The sequence below is a fragment of the Panthera pardus genome, unplaced genomic scaffold (genome assembly GCF_024362965.1).
Source record: "Panthera pardus isolate Hobbes unplaced genomic scaffold, ASM2436296v1 HiC_scaffold_12, whole genome shotgun sequence".
Classification (NCBI taxonomy): Eukaryota; Metazoa; Chordata; class Mammalia; order Carnivora; family Felidae; genus Panthera; species Panthera pardus.
In genome coordinates this window covers 61,813,325-61,830,579 of record NW_026526677.1, presented here as the reverse complement: position 1 = coordinate 61,830,579, position 17,255 = coordinate 61,813,325, and the positions used below count along the sequence as shown (strand labels likewise).

At 50.0% G+C, this 17,255-nt stretch overlaps 1 protein-coding gene across 1 annotated transcript in view; it reads left to right on the top strand.

Annotated features, from left to right (window-relative positions):
• TENM4 (teneurin transmembrane protein 4) overlaps window positions 1-16,619 on the top strand; it is a 2,883,939-nt gene extending 2,867,320 nt beyond the window's left edge. Inside the window, 3 exon segments of the mRNA XM_053900128.1 lie at window positions 1,408-3,022; window positions 8,432-8,574; window positions 11,151-16,619. Coding sequence (XP_053756103.1) covers window positions 1,408-3,022; window positions 8,432-8,574; window positions 11,151-11,909 — 2,517 coding nt within the window. The 3' untranslated portion in view covers window positions 11,910-16,619.
• The last annotated feature ends 636 nt before the right edge of the window (window positions 16,620-17,255 follow it).

Here is a 17,255-nt window from a genome sequence, read left to right as displayed (position 1 = left end):
TTGCCATTTAGAAGACCATTGTGTCATGGCTCAACCCATGGCCAGGCCCAGCTTGCTGCCCTCAGCGGGATAGATTGGACCCATGTGGTCTCCAAAAGAAAACAGAAAAATCTGCAATAGAGGGCTGGGGAGCCCGAGAGGCATCTGGCTGGATCGTGGTGGTGGTGTGGCAGGTGGGGGTCCTGGGGCAGGAGAATGTTAAAGGCCCACATGAGAGACTGGAACTGGGGGCAGGCCCAACACTAACTGGTCCTACAGAGCAGGACTGAGGGCCGAGACCCAGGCAGGGGTCTGCTCCCAGGTCTGGGGCACACAGTGTGATCTGGTCACAGAGAATAGGGCAGAGGCCTAGGGATCAGTACCTAGGCAGGAGGTGATTAATCCTGAGCTTCCAGTGGTGGGCATGGCCTTCGTAAATCCATTCTGCTTCAGGTTAGGATTTATTTCATCCCAGGGGCTAAGAATCAGAAAAGCCCTGAAAGCAAAAGTTGGTCCCAAATCGGAGAAAATTTAGCTTTGCTGCCTAGCTTCCTTTAGGTGTGTTATCTGCTGACTTATTCCTGTAAAAGAGCCTGTACTTCATGCCCCGGTTCTGGTACCCACGTCTTTACTTTGTTTCCTGTTCGCAGTCACCTGTCCAGGGTCTGGGCTGTGCTTGCTTTGTGCTCAGTCTTCCCCACCGTGTGCTGGGTGAGCATCTCTAAGCAATGTTCTGTGGTGGTGCTAAGAGAGACGTTGGAAGTCATCCGACATAGTGAAAAACCCAACCCAGAGGGGGAAAGAACCTTCCTGGGGCCATGCAACAAGCCATTGTTAGGAATCAGGTTTCCCTGTTGCCATCACAGTCCACCCCAGCCCAGGGTGGGCATATGACCTGTTCCTGCATAAAGCCTTAAATGCCCTTCTCAGATGCATTCTTTATCCTGTGGGCCACAGGTAGCCAACAGAAGTTGTGTAGCAGGCAGTAGATACTGTCAGGCTGTGTTTTAGGAAAATCATTCTTGCTTGAGTAGGAACATTGATTTGAGAAGGAATCTGAAGGAAGGAAGCCAGGAGAGAGGCTGTTGCAAATCCTTCTAGCCACTGCTCCCAACCTTTCTCACACACCATCACCCACAAAATCATCATTTTTGTACCACACAAAGGGACAAGCAGACAAGGCTGCTCACCATGGGAAGACAGATGGCCTGAGTGCCAGGGCCAAGGGCTGAGAGAGATCCTTATCTTACCCATTTGTACCCCACTGCAGTACCCTGTGGCACATTGTTTAGAAGGCTGTGGTTTGGGCCTCACTTAGGACAACCACCAGTTCCCTTGGCTTTTCATTCATCTCCTTTAAGTCTTAAGTGCACAGACTTCCCCTGCGTGCACTCCCCTACTCTTACTTCTGTGTTCCTTTCCCTCCAGTCCATGGTACTGCTCCTCCACAGCCAGCGGCAATACATCTTTGAGTTCGACAAGAATGACCGCCTCTCTTCTGTGACCATGCCCAACGTGGCCCGGCAGACGCTAGAGACCATTCGCTCAGTGGGCTACTACAGGAACATCTACCAGCCCCCTGAAGGCAATGCCTCGGTCATCCAGGACTTCACTGAGGACGGGCACCTCCTCCACACCTTCTACCTGGGCACCGGCCGCAGGGTCATATACAAGTATGGCAAACTGTCAAAGCTAGCCGAGATGCTGTATGACACCACCAAGGTGAGCTTCACCTATGACGAGACAGCAGGCATGCTGAAGACCATCAACCTACAGAATGAGGGCTTCACCTGCACCATCCGCTACCGTCAAATTGGGCCTCTGATCGACCGCCAGATCTTCCGCTTCACCGAGGAAGGCATGGTCAATGCTCGTTTTGACTATAACTATGACAACAGTTTCCGGGTGACCAGCATGCAGGCTGTGATCAATGAGACCCCGCTGCCCATCGATCTCTATCGCTATGATGATGTGTCAGGGAAGACAGAGCAGTTTGGGAAGTTTGGTGTCATCTACTATGACATTAACCAGATCATCACTACAGCGGTCATGACCCACACCAAACACTTTGACGCATACGGCCGGATGAAGGAAGTGCAATATGAGATTTTCCGCTCACTCATGTACTGGATGACCGTCCAGTATGATAACATGGGGCGAGTAGTGAAGAAGGAGCTGAAGGTGGGACCCTATGCCAATACCACCCGCTACTCCTATGAGTACGACGCTGATGGCCAACTACAGACGGTCTCCATCAATGACAAGCCGCTCTGGCGCTACAGCTATGACCTCAATGGGAACCTGCACTTACTGAGCCCTGGGAACAGTGCACGGCTCACCCCGCTAAGGTATGACCTCCGTGACCGCATCACTAGGCTGGGTGATGTGCAGTACAAGATGGACGAGGATGGCTTCCTGAGGCAGCGGGGCGGGGACGTCTTTGAGTACAACTCAGCTGGCCTGCTCATCAAGGCCTACAACCGGGCCGGTGGCTGGAGCGTCAGGTACCGTTACGATGGCCTGGGGCGGCGGGTGTCCAGCAAGAGTAGCCACAGCCACCACCTGCAGTTCTTCTATGCAGACCTGACCAACCCCACCAAGGTCACCCACCTTTACAACCACTCCAGCTCCGAGATCACCTCCCTCTACTATGATCTGCAAGGGCACCTCTTCGCCATGGAGCTGAGCAGCGGTGATGAGTTTTACATAGCTTGTGACAACATCGGGACCCCTCTTGCTGTCTTCAGTGGAACAGGTTTGATGATCAAGCAGATTCTATACACTGCCTATGGAGAGATCTACATGGACACCAACCCCAACTTTCAGATCATCATCGGCTACCATGGTGGCCTCTACGATCCACTCACCAAGCTCATCCACATGGGCCGGCGGGATTACGATGTGCTGGCTGGTCGTTGGACTAGCCCAGACCACGAGTTGTGGAAACACCTTACTAGCAGCAACATCATGCCTTTCAATCTCTACATGTTTAAAAACAACAACCCCATCAGCAACTCTCAGGACATCAAGTGCTTCATGACAGGTGAGGATGAGGGCTCATTCGGAGGACAGGACTGTTGTTCTGGTCCTCTGACAGGACGGTCTTCCTTGAGAAAGCTGGTAGTTGGGTCACAGGAAACACTGGCTTTCCTTAGAACAGCAATTTTCAAAGTAGATTTTAAGAAACACTACTTGAGAGAAATGCCCTGGAAAAACTGGTACTGGCCTCAAATTGATTTGACAGGGCAACTACCATTCTTAAATTTTCATAATACATTGCAGCTTATGAAAGCCTCTGAGAAGTCCTCTGGTAAAGAGAACTGTTTAACACAGTTACCCACTATTTCTCAAACATCTGACCACGAAACCCCTTTACCCACAGTTTCTCAAGCATTTGAGCATGAAACCCCTTTTTTTCACCATGAAATCCTAGTGCTTCACTGGATGCATCCCTGAAAATGCACTTTGGAAATTTCTGACCCAGAGATCAGGCTGACTATGAGTCCCCAATAAGGTGGGTGAAGGTATAGCTAAAGAAAAAAAAAAATCAATTTTCTCATTCGGGATAATGTAACGGACAGTTCAGAATTTGGACACAGAACTGCTGAAGGATGCACCATTTCTAAGTTATGGACAGTCACAGAAATTACTTAACTTCCCTTAATTCCAGTTTGCTGACCTGTAAATTAAAGTGAGGGGGCACCTGGGTGGTTCAGTCAGTTAAGCATCCAACTCTTGATCTCAGTTCGGGTCTTGATCTCACGGTTCTAAGTTCAAGCCCCACACTGGGTTCCACTCTGGGCATGAAGCCTACGTAAGTAAATAAATAAATAAATAAATAAATGTTAGAATGTCTACTGACACTGATAAGTATGCATGTTGTAAATCCTAGAGCATCCACTAGAAAAGAAAGCAGAGGCATAGCTAATTAGTCACTAGCGGAAATAAAATGTAGACTAAAAAAATATTCAATCCAAAGAGGGTAGGAAGAGGGGAGAAAGGGAGAGGATGGACAAGTAGGAAAAAAAAAAAAAAACAAAACCCTGCTAGGATGGTTGCAAGGGTGAAATGAGATACATTTTATAACCTGCCTAGCACAGTGCCTGGCTCATGTAAGGTTCCCTTACCTCGACCCTGACTTAAAAAGTGAGCTTTGTTTTCCACTGCTGTGAAACCAACTGGAATATAAATGTTCACACGTGCCAGAAATGTCTTCAGCAGCCACAGTCCACCCAGCAAAGCAGCCACTCCCAGACCTCAGCCACAGAAGACGTCAAGAGTCAGAGCAGCTATGGGGATTCAGGTCTGGATAAAACCAGCGCTTTTTATAAAAGAGAGTTTGCAGTGGGCAAAAATTGGCCATGCCCCAACTTGCAAACCTGGTCATTTCCTTCTCTTTCTCCTGTGACACAACCCTGCACCCCCTATTTTAAGGCAGTTTCATTTTCGTTCAACAAGTGCCTCCTGGGTGCAGCCACTGTTTTCGGCCTGAGGGGATGGGATACAAAGATGATCCCTGCCCTCCAGGAATGTACACTGCAAGGGAGACACAGACAGCAGTGAGGGGCCCAGGATGAAAGTTTGCACTGATGGCCGTTGATACACAGGACGCACAGCCGGCTGTGCCCAGGGAGCAGTTCATCCTTGAGGCCCACTTCTGAGTGGACATTCCTCAGGTAATGGGGAGAAAGGCAACCCAAGCAGAGGGGACTGCGTTTACAGAAGTGCAGAGAGGGCAACAGGTACAGCTCACATGAGTGCCCCGTAGGGATGTGGCTTCCTAGCTCCCAAACCTGGTAGCCTGGTCTGGACCCTGCTGCTGCTGACACTGACTGGAGGATTCTTTCCGGGAAGAATTCCAGGTGGTCATGTTGAGAGCAGGCATCCCATGCGTGAGGAAGAAGAGTGGGCGCGGTGGTGGGTGGGTGCGATGAAAGCGGACTTGGGGCCTGTGGTGAACAGGAATAGCCCAACAAGGTCTCACTATGCTCAACTTGCTGGCAGTCCAAGAAAACTTAACAGATTTAGAAAACATTTCCATTATGTCTGTGTACATTAAGCACACCCCCTGCTCATCCTGCAGTGAGTTTCTTTCGAGGTATCTTGGCAGGTTACTTACTGTAGCTGGAAAAACAAAAAAAATGGTACAGGAAAACATTCTGTTACTACAAACCAAGATCCCACTAATTCTCACTAAACCGTTTAGCTTCCATGCGAGCTACGTACAACCTCACTCACATCCAGCAATGACACCAATAAAAAGGAGCATACGCTCCAAATGGATAGGCTGAGGTCACATGACAACCCCTGAACCAAGCACTGTGGCTGGGGAGAGAAAACGCACTGAGTGGCTTAGCCTAGGTGACATGCTCCATTGCTGAACCCCTAGGTGGAGTCAGCCTCCCTAAAACTACACGGATACCCCAAAAGGAAGAGTGAGAAGGCAGAATGGGATGCTAGGAAGGCAACCAAAAAATACCCACCAAGGATCCATCCCATACACTATTGCACTAACCCTCACCTGAAGCCAGTGAGATGGGGATCACTGACTCCATTCTCAGAGGAGGAAAGTGAAGGTCAGAGCCATAAAGTAACTGACCTACTGAGAAGTGGCAGGGCTAGGGGTAGAACTCTGCTCTAACTCCAGAATCCTCATTCTTGGAATGAAATTCACTCTGTAATGTGCCCACATAAGAAAGGATTGTTAATTCATCGCTGTCCCAGGTGGCTACACTGATGTCTGGGGCGGATGGGTAAAAAGGGGCTTTTTAACTTGACAGAAATTTCTAACTCTGATGTCATAAAAAGGAAGAGTAAAATTCCCAACTTTTCAGAAAAGTGCCATAGGGGAAAAAAAAAAACAATGAATAAATCGATTTTCAGCATTTTTCCTAAAGGCATAGTGAGAAATATTCCTACCTTCCATCACTTATGATTAAGGCCCAGCCCTCTTTTCAGCCCCCCAGTTTCCTGGGAATCTGCAGTAATCCTGATAGAAGTTTTCCTTTCCAACTACAAATTCAGATGCAGGTTCTCAGCCTCAGGCCAAATGGCTTCATGGGGGATTTTTTCCCCCCTTGTTCTGTTTGTTTTAATTTCCTAAAAACCATCTGCCACGATTCATAGAATCAGAGATTCTCAAAAACTCAGTGAAGAAAGGGACTTTGGAGGCAAGCTAGCCCAAGTGCCTCATGTTACAAATGAGGAAATGGAGGTCCAGTGACGTGGGGGTCTGGGTTTGAAAAAGCTCAGAAAACCTTCTATGAGCCAGGAACCGAGCTGGACACTTTAGAATATAGGAAACCCAGTCATTCGTGTAACAAGCTTAGAACAGTTGCTGCTGTATGATGGCTGCCCAAAGTGGTAACACTATTATTCTTTCCATGGCTTGGTGAAAACCATTTCTACCATCAGTTTGTAGATAGGGAAACTGAATCTCAGAGAGGTTAAGGAAACGGTCCAAGTTCACACAGTGTGCAACTTGGGGAGCCTGAATTTGAACATGGGTTTAGTCTTGCCTCACCATGTTCTTTTCCTTCCACGACCTTCCTAGAAGTAGAACCTGGGTTTCTATGCCACCCTTCCTATCTTCCTCCACCCTGGTACCTCCATGTTTCACACCCAAGAGAGAGGGGCTCCAGGGCATCCAAAAAACAAAAAAAAACAAAGGCAAACTTGAGGTCCTTGAATGAGAAGACAGCACAGGATGCAGCAGTGGCAGGGACACAGTTTTCAACCCCCAAAGGACATCCCCATCGCTGGAATGGCTTCAGTGGGTGGTAGGGGAAGACAGCTGCACCAGTGCCTGGACCCTAAGCAGGGCCTCCCTGACTAGAGACATGTCTCATTTGGAAGAAGGCAAAAGCAGGCCTGGATGCCCATAGCCCAGGACTGCCAGCTCTGAGGCTCAACTCCACCCCTCACCCCACCCCTTCCCCAGACTTTGGATTCTGAGTCTCTGCTCAACAAATGCTTTAGCATCTTCAACTGCCTCTTCTCAAGGAAGGCCGAGCCACGCTGGGACACAGGCTGGCTGTCACTCTCCTACAGGCACCCAGTTAACTCCTACCTGCCATCCCAGGCTTCTCCTGCGCTAGCCACAATTTTTCTTTCTGGTTCTCTCTCTGCCTTGCTGAACTGCTCTCCGCTTACCTGAACACTCCCCACACTCACCTGCCCTCTCCAGGCCTTGCCTTGCACACGGTCTTTGCCTGAAGTGCCCCCTTTATCTCTGCTGAAGCCTGACAAAAGGTACACAGCTTTCAGTGTCTGCCTTAAAGGCCACCTTCTTTGTGAAGACTTGTCAGCCTGTCCAACTGAAAGACTTCTGCCCTCCTCTCATCTTTTTTCTTGTGTCAAAGTTTTGCATGCCTGTGTGTCATCTCCCCTTCAGGGTTCTGAGTGCACAAGGTGAGGGTCGGAGTAACACAGTGCTGGGCACACGAAACGCTCTCAGCAACATTGGGCCTAGTAACAGATGACACTTTATCCATCCTCTTGCTTTCCCTTACGTCTTGGCTTCCTGATTCTGTTCTTCAGTGAGCCAAAGGCTCATGGGAAAGTCCTCTCTATCCCTATACCTAATATTCTATAATTAGTAACCCCCCAGGAATGTTGTAAAATCGATGAAACCAATGCCTATGGCGCTAGATCCTCAAGCCCACTATTTTTTTTAATGTTTGTTTATTTTCAGAGAGCACGCATGTGAGTGGGGGAGGGGAAGAGAGAGAGGGAGACAGAGGATCCAAAGTGGGCTCTGTGAGGATAGCAGAGAGCCTGATGCAGGGGCTGAAACTCATGAATGATGAGATCATGACCTGAGCCAAAGTCGGATGCTTAACCAACTGAGCCACCCAGGTGTCCCCTCAAGCCCAGTATTAAAGATTGGAAAATGAAGGCACAGGGAGATTAAATGACTTCCTTAGCATCACTTACCAGAGTAAATGAAAGGTAGACTCGGGGGTGGGGGGGACTCTTTGATGTTTGGTAGAGGCCATCTTGCTGCTTGGGAGAAGAGGGAGGGCTTGTTTTTAAATGGAATTTCTCTTTGAAAGTCATTCACTTAAATCTTTCCTTTGGGTGCAGTTGTCCTCTGCAAGTGTTTCCTCCTGATGCAGGGGGTGGGTGTGCATCATCTACCCCCCACCCCGGTCCCCCCGGGTTTGAATCCAAAGAGGTTTAAGTGACAGGGGAGTCTGGAAACCTAGGTTCTACTGAAGTCACAGCTCTCTTAGATACATATCTAGGAGAGGAACAATGGTCCAAAGAGTATGTGTGGCTTTAATAACCATGAAACAGTTTTCCAAAGTGTTTGTAGCAGTTGATGTCCCACTTGCGACACCCCCCACCCTCACCCCCCCACTGCTGTCTCACTCTGGGCCACTTTATTGGGATATGTCACCTCTGAGGTCCACTCACTCCACAAGGACATTTCTGCTTCTCTCCCACCCAGATGTCAACAGCTGGCTCCTCACCTTTGGATTCCAGCTGCACAATGTGATTCCTGGCTACCCCAAGCCAGACATGGACGCCATGGAACCATCCTACGAGCTCGTCCACACACAGATGAAAACTCAGGAGTGGGACAACAGCAAGGTAATCTGCGCACACACGGCCACCCACCCTCAGGCCAGGCAGACCTTATGGGAGTGGCTCCTACAAAGCTTTTCAGGAAAGCATGGGCCCGTGACGGAAACTGACGTGGTGCAGCCACAGTGCCTGCCAGAAGCTGTTCAGGAAATCTGTAGTAACCACTGGCAAGCCACTGTGGACCCAGCTGTAACAGAACACAGACCCCCACAAGCTCTATTAAGTTTTCTCTGATACGCGGAGTTTGGAATTCCACAAAAACAATGAGCCTTTGTCACTGCCCAGAGCAAAAGGGCAAGGAGGGAGGGTGTGTTCTAAATACAAGTGTGACCTTTTCTGAGCACCTCCGTTCACCTGCACCTGCCTGAGGTATTCTACACAAGTTAACGCACACATATCCCCTGGTATTACTGTTGGCATTTTACAGGTTTAATGCCTGAGGCTTTCCAGTGCCACACAAGCAAGGAAGGGGTAGACTGGGATTCACACCCGGATCTGTCTGTAAGGTGTTCAAAAAAATGTTACCTTGTCTTGTGTGCCTTTTATGGCCTGGTTTTAAAGACTCACAGAATTATATAGCTGTGAAGGTCCTTAAAAACCCCTCTACCCCACCCCTCACTTCAGGCATCCCCTTTTCGCCCCCTCCCCCACTTCATAATGTAAGTACTAGGAGCTGCCTCTTCCAGACCCCACGCTGCACCCCGTGAATGCAGGCATGAATCAGGCGGAGACCAGGCCTTCTGGGGATCCCTGTCCAGAGGGAAAGCAGCATAGTTAGATGGCACACTGCTGACAGCCAGAAACTTGCACATCGTGTGTCTTACTCCAGCCTGATTCCCTTCATCCTCGGCTCAGCTGCCTCCGTCCTCTAGACTCTGGAGAACATGATTCTGCACGTCTAGGTCCTAGCGGTACCCCATATTCTCCTCTTCAGAGCACTTACCACACCTGTATCCCCACTGGACTATGAGCCCCAAGAAGGCAAATAAATCCTGGGTCTTCTTCGGTACCCAGTGTGCTGCCCTTTTGCTGAATGCACAGATGGTTGAAAGAAGTACACAACCCTGTGTGAGGTAGGCATTCTTCCTCATTTTACAGATGAGGAGACCAGAGCTCAGAGAGAAACTTGCTCAAGGTCACTCAGCAGGAAAGGCGATGAGAACCCAGTGTGTCTGACCACAAAGCCTGGCCCCTTTCTGCTGTTCTGTGCCGCTGTAGCCCTGCCGTCTGTCTGGCTGAATCCCCACTGTCCACACCCCCCCCCCCCGGCTGACCTGGCTGATTCCACAGCAGCCCAGCTGCTCCCCACCTCCCCCCACCCCCGCCAGCTTCCCTTCCCCCCGATGCAGAGCCCCAGTCTCTGACGGCCTGTTTGCCAACCTCGCCCGTCAATGAATTATTGATTTCTGCCCTTGGCAAGCATCGAAGATCTGTGTTGTTGAGCACTCCAGCTTTCGTGAAACTCTAGGAAATAATTGTTCACAGACAGGGTTCTATTAATTATAAAGAGGACTTAATTTCAGTGAGAAGCCGATAGGCCTGTTTCTAAAGCCATTTCCCTGAGTTGCTGGTTAAGCCCTGGAGCTTGCACGAACCCGGCTTTGCCAAGCTCCTGCACCATGGGAGGGACGGGTAGGTGGTATGATGTGGAGACCAGGCCCAATCTGTCCCCCAAAGCAGCCGAGAGCAGAGGCATCTGAGGAGCCCCCAGGAAGCACTATGGGGGCAGAGGCCCTCCTTGAAAATAGTTTATAAACATGACGGAGAACAATAAAGCAGGGTAAGAGGGGTTATATAAATGACCGCTTTTCATCTTACTAAGCCTTCTTGCCAAGAACGCATTGCTTGTCATTCCTCCATCTGACATCGTCCCCTTATCCTCCGAGTTCCAACTCAAGCGTGAGTCTGCCCTTGAACCCTACCTTGTCCACCTCATTCCTCCATCTTTGGGCTGAGATGTTCTGATCCTTGTCCTCTGCTCCCTGATCCAGAGCCCTTGAAGCTGAGCCTCTAGAATCAGACAGAGTTCAAACGTTGGCTTGAATACTTACCCCCTGTACGGATGTGGGCCCATTACAATCTCTTAGAGACTTATTTTTCTTAGATGTAAAATCAATAATAAGAGTACCTACTATATGAAGTTATTGTGGAAATCAAATGAGATACCGAATGTGACTGATTTAGCTCAAAGACCAAGACCTGTTACCCAAGTTATTACTGCTACTTCTCTTAAACCACCAGTTATCACATTTGATGATAATTATTTTCTGTCACATCTGTCTTTCTGCACTAAATGATGGGTTCCTCAAGAGCAGGGATGATGTCTGATTCGTTGGTACCTCTCCAGTGCCCAGAAAGAAACCTGGCACAGAGCAGATGCTTGCTGAAGAGTTTCTTAACGGAAGGATGGGTGAACGGATGGATAAAGGACGGCAGAATGTTCTAGTGGTCAGCAGTAGAGCTAGATGCTACTGGTTAATGTGTATAGATTCGATTAGTTATGAGAGCTGACTCTTCAGGCTCTTGGGGAGAGGTTTTCCCCTTTGCCTCATTCCTTCTTTCTCTCTCTCCTCCCCCATCAGTCTATCCTCGGGGTACAGTGTGAGGTGCAGAAGCAGCTCAAGGCCTTTGTCACCCTAGAACGTTTTGACCAGCTCTACGGCTCCACAATCACCAGCTGCCAACAGGCCCCAGAGACAAAGAAGTTTGCATCCAGTGGCTCGGTCTTTGGCAAGGGGGTCAAGTTTGCCTTGAAGGATGGCCGAGTGACCACAGACATCATCAGTGTGGCCAACGAAGACGGGCGGAGGGTTGCTGCCATCTTGAACAACGCCCACTACCTGGAGAACCTGCACTTCACCATTGACGGGATGGACACCCACTACTTTGTGAAACCAGGGCCCTCGGAAGGCGACCTGGCCATCCTGGGCCTCAGTGGGGGGCGGCGAACCCTGGAGAACGGGGTCAACGTCACGGTGTCCCAGATCAACACGATGCTCAATGGCAGGACTAGACGCTACACAGACATCCAGCTCCAGTATGGGGCACTGTGCTTGAGCACTCGCTACGGGACCACATTGGATGAGGAGAAGGCGCGGGTGCTGGAGCTGGCCCGGCAGAGAGCCGTGCGCCAGGCGTGGGCCCGCGAGCAGCAGCGACTCCGGGAAGGGGAGGAAGGCCTGCGGGCCTGGACAGAGGGGGAGAAGCAGCAGGCGCTGAACACGGGGCGGGTTCAAGGCTACGACGGCTTCTTCGTGATCTCCGTGGAGCAGTACCCGGAACTGTCAGACAGCGCCAACAACATCCACTTCATGAGACAGAGCGAGATGGGCCGGAGGTGACAGAGAGGTCCGCGGCCTGCACTTCTTGCCAAAGACAGCTACTCTTTCGTGGCCACACACCTGACTGTGTTGTACTTAAAAAAAAAAAAAAAAAAAAAAAAAATCCTTTTTTTAACAAGTGCAGAAAACAAACCAACACACACAAAAAAGATACTGGTTGCATTGTAACTCATGCAACATCCTTTTTTTTAAGAAAAGAAAAACACAGATTTGGCCTTCACACATTTTTTGCAAAGAACAGAAGGTATTTTTTTCTGTAGTGTGATCACAATGAAAACTTTATTGTCTCTTGTTCCCTTTCTCCTTGAGGAGTTTTCCTTGTTGTTGGGGTACATTTCTCCTCTGAGACACATCTCCTGAGGTGTGTCCTTGTCTGTCCCTAGGTACCCAGTGTGATGTGAGACACAAGTGTCTGTGCTAACTTGTCTCATGTGCAACCCTTTCTTCCATGGGGGTCGGGCAGGAGTGAGGGGTGTAGAGAGTGACGGGCTAGTACCGAACTACTGAGGGGGCCCGGAAGGAGGGTCTGCAGGACCTGAGGATTTTTGGCTCAGCTCCCACAGACGAGTGGCGGCTTTTGACTCACCATGTTCTGTGCCTCTGGAGGACCACAGATGTCTTCATCTTGCTCTGGGGACTTTTGTGATATCATTTAGCACCTGTTCCAAGCTGCCCCAAACTCCTGTCCAAGCTTTATATTTTGACGCTAAATGCAACCCCCTACCCTTTTGCAAATCCTGTGTAGTTGTCGGTGCCACCCCCATGCGGGGATGGAGAAAGTGTCCCCCAGGTCCCTTCCCCCAGTCTGGTGACGTAACATCCTGGGGCTAAGAGCCTCACCCTCCCATAGAGGCGAGGCACCCAGGATGTCTGTGGTTGGTTGGTCTTCCCATGATGTTCCTTATTACTCATCGCCTCCTCTCTCCCAGAGTCAGATGCGAGAACTGGCAAGCCCTCCACGTGAGCACAAGGTCCAGGGAGGGGCAGGCCACCCATGGCAAAAGGAGGGCAGTGGCAGCAAGGGTACCAGCCTGCCTTCCCAGGTGAACCTCTCTCCCCATGACTGTGGGTATCTTCCCTCCACTTTTCAGCTCCACCACTGAGAAACAGGAGTGTGGAGAGAGGTGTTTGGTGGCCGTTGATTCTGGAAAGATGCTTAAGAAGAAGTCAGCCAAAGAGAGGAAGGCATAAGCCAAGCATCTTCTAACCAGCTCCTGAAGGCTCCTCTGCCTCCCATACATGAGCCAGTAGCACAGCTGGGAGGCAGCAGGGTCAGCGTTCAGGAAATTCCTTCTGTGAAGTTCTTCTAAAACAGCTTCCCCTCTGGAGGAGTCCATCCCGGGTTTTAAAGAGAGACTGAAGAGAAAGGAGGGAAGAGCTAATTTGGTGTGGCCTGGCAAGGTCATCCAACCCTCTCCCCCTCCCCCTCCCCCACCCTGCTGCCCCAGGTTTGGGACCTGTTCCTGAGGCCGGTACCCACAGATCAGGGAGGCCAGGCTACAGCTGTCCCTGGGAAGACCCATGCCTGAGGTCACTGGGAAGAGGCATACGCTCTCTCGCCTTCTTGGAAGTGGGCACGCCCAAGAGCAGCCATCAGGCTAGGGAAGCATTGAGGGGAGGGGACAGCCACAGCAAGATCGAGGAGCTCCTTGCTCCTGGTTCATCTGCCTAATTACCATCATCATTACCACTCACAGGAGGTTCTGGGAGACCAGGAGGGGAAGCCAAATGCTTCCTTTTGAGCTGGGCTTCTTATAAAATGGGACTTTTATGGGTTACATTTACATTAAGTGTGGAAAATGAATTCTGAGTCTGAGCTATCCCCCGTGGAAACCTTGTTGGACTGATAAGCTCATGGCACCTTTATAGCCTTACTCACAGAGTCTTCAGAATATTACACGAGTTAATGAAACCAAGAAGGTCTTTGCTGTGTGAGAACCGGAGCAGCATGTAGCCTGGGTTCTGCCTGGCAGAGGGAGGCACCCGCCGCTTCTCGGGAGAGGAGGTTTCGCCTTACATCATCCCACTGGGATTAGAGGATATGTTTCGCTAAGTGCTCTTCCTGCTTCCACAAAAGTCACACTGCTGCGACAGTGCACCTTGGCCCGTATGCCCACTGGTTGCCCAGTGCCTCTGGGTACAGAGCTCTGCTGAGTCAGATGCAGTATTCCTCGGGCCTGCTGTGTGTGGTCCCTGGGAGCTGGTGGTGGACTCCCATCTGGCAGGATCGTTCTTGGACGGGATGGAAAGCAGTTTGGCCTGAAGAACACATTTGTTTTTTAAATCCAAAATAGACTGATGCCTCTCAAAACATACTCTTGATACAAGGAGCCCTTGGGTGAAGCTCTCGTGCCCATTAGCCTAGCTGATCGGTTCTATCTTGGCTACCTGACATCAGTCGAGACCTGCTGGGGACATCTACTTGAAGGTCAGAGCCAACATGAGAGCCAAGGGAATCATCTCCCTACACCGTCCCCACCCTCTGAACCCTCCACCCCCACCCCCCACCAAAGTAATAGGATGGACTTGTAAAGATCAAAAACACAGAATTATTGCATGTTCCTTCACGTTTTGCCTTTCCTGGGCTCCACACCACCACGGAGGCCCAGCATCAGTACGGGGAGAAGTTGAAGCATTCTTTCTTTAGAGAAAAGATCTCAGGTGTGGCGTAGGCAGCATCACACACTGTGGTTTCACATCGGTACTGTTGCTCCTGGAGACGGTGCTTCTGGCCTGGCCTTTTGGAGTGGGCTTCCATTAGGGCTGGCAGGTGACATGGCACCGCCCTTCTCAGTCTGTCCTTCTGCTGAGACCAGCAGCCCCAATCTCACAGCAAGAGTGAGTCTGAAGGCATAAGCCAGAGTTCCCCATGCCCACCGAGTGACCTCTGAGCATCAAATCCCACCCTTGATGGCACCTGCCCTTTTAGCACTAAGCTACTCAAAGTGTCCATTTCTTGGAGAAACCAGCCTTCCCTCACTGGCCCAGGTTCACGATTCTGCAGGATGTTGCCCTAGCAAAGGGTTTGTTTTGGAAGAGTTCCTGCCTTCTCCCCTGCCTTCCACGGGTACCATCGCCCCCTGATCCTCAGCCTCTCTGCCATTGCTTTAAACAGGACTTATTCCCCAGCTCTGTTTTTCGTAAGATGAGATTCCCTTTTTTTACCCAGCCTCCAGACAGACATCATTGGAGGGCAGAGCTATGACAAGGGAATGAAGGGGAAGAAACTCTGGGGTAAATTGCACCTTTATCAGCCCCTGATGCTGGTCTCTCAGAATTGCTGGCTGAGAACCCAAGGAACAGCCCAGTGCCTGATTTCCACCTAGGGATGGAAAATTTGAAACAATCCCTAGGAAACTGACCAGAAGTTGAGAATGGTTTAAATAATCAGGATGGGGTGGGGCAGAAGCAGAAGGTGACGGTGAGGCAAAGGAAGGTAACACTGGGCAGTGTTTTCATAGACACATAACAAAGAATCACATTTGCTTGAAAAAAAAATTATAAAGGACCTTTTCAGCTGTGACTTGTAAGTACCACCTTTGTAGGTGGCTGTTTCCATTATGCAAAGATCGGGCTTTTGGTGTGAAGTCTTAGAATGCAGGTACACATCTGCAGCCTCGTGTTTGTGGTTGCCACTTGGTGAGGGCAGGGATGCTGAGCTTGGCGCCCAGGAGGAAGGAGCTTGCCAGGACTCTGCAGGATCCTGGGCTTTGGGGTTTGACATCCCTGGTGCTCAAAGTCGGATCTATTCTCCATTCCTCGTAGCAGCCACTAAGCCCAGTCCATGCCTTCTGGTCCTGAGCTGGGGCCTGCCTCCTGAGGGGTTCCAGAAAGAACCCAGTCTCCTCTTTCTGTTGGGATCCTTGTTACAACAAAAAGCCCTCCACTTGAGGCTCATAATTCCCAGCTAGGTTTATACACTTGTCTATATTTTATTGGAAGGGAGGGGGTTAAAAGAAAGAACTCTGTAGTTCAAGACCCTTTCATTTAACCGTCAGAAAACAGCAAACTCATTTTAAAGACTCATTGCTCAGGTGATAGAAACTTTATCCTCTCCAACCTTTACATTCTCAAAAACCAGCCCTGTGTACTTGACCGCCCCAGACAGCGGTGAGCTCTTAGGTTTCATCATGAATGTGGAAGATCAGAGTGGGGGGAGGCCTCGGTGGGGCTCATGTTGGGTTTCTTACCCACTCTGGAATGCCAAAGGCATGACACTGGGTGACTCCTCGGTCCCCAAGAACATGTGATTGATTCTGAGGGCCAACTGCCAACGGAGAACCAGCCCTCAGGCAGGCTCAGCCATTCCTGCAGAAGCTGGGTCACAGATGTCTGGTGGGGCCCGGCAACCCTGGTTTCACCCAACACCAGAATCCCACTTTTCTAAACCCGCCTGTTCTTGAACACTTCTGAACCCGCAGCTTTGGCAAAAGGACTGTCCCAAGCTGCCTTTGGACGACCAACACTGGAGACTCTGGCCTTACCATGTGGAAATAGTTTTCCTGAAGTCTGGAACTAATTTTGAGAAGTTTTTTTCTCGACACTTTTGTGTTTCTAACACTGTATTCTTGACTGTGTAAATACCGACAAGGCTGTAAATAAATGCAGATGTAGATACCTTCTAGAAAAAGAAAAAAAAGGCATAAAAACAAAACCAGAAGTGATCCCGTGTAGCCTTCGTTGACAAATAAAAGAATATTTTGTGTTTAAGGTGTCTGGTGGCCTTTGTTCAGAAAGTAGCGACTGGACACTGCTGTTCTCGGGATGCCCTGGAAGATTCAGGTCCTTGGCCCCAGAATCCCTCGTAAGCTGCCATCAGCATTTCCAGAGGCCACATGACCCTGGGGCTTAGCCTCATGAATGTCATCATGCTGTGACATCAGCTATGTCCCAGGGCTCCCCCAGGGCATCCCGCACCCCCTCCCCCCAAGCTGATGTCTTCACTGGCCTCAGGGACAGACTCCAAGGGGCAGGAAAGCCCAATACTGCCCTGAAGAGAGAACCACTGGGCACAGAGTTGTCTCCTATGCCACGAGTTGCACTTTTTTTTTTTTTAATGTTTATTTATTTTTGAGGGAGAGTGAAAGCAGGGGAGAGGCAGAGAGAGAGAGGCGGGGACAGAAGATCCAAAGTGGGCTCTGTGCTGACAGCAGAGACCCCGATGTGGGGCCTGAACTCAGGAACCATGAGATCATGACCTGAGCTGAATTCAGATGCTACCCAGGCACCCTGTACTTTTGAAACTAAATGAATGCAGAGTCCTCTTGCAAACTATTGGGGGGGAAAATTATTTTACCATTTTTTCCCTTTCCTTTGTGTCTTCTTACTGTATCTTTAAAAATAAAA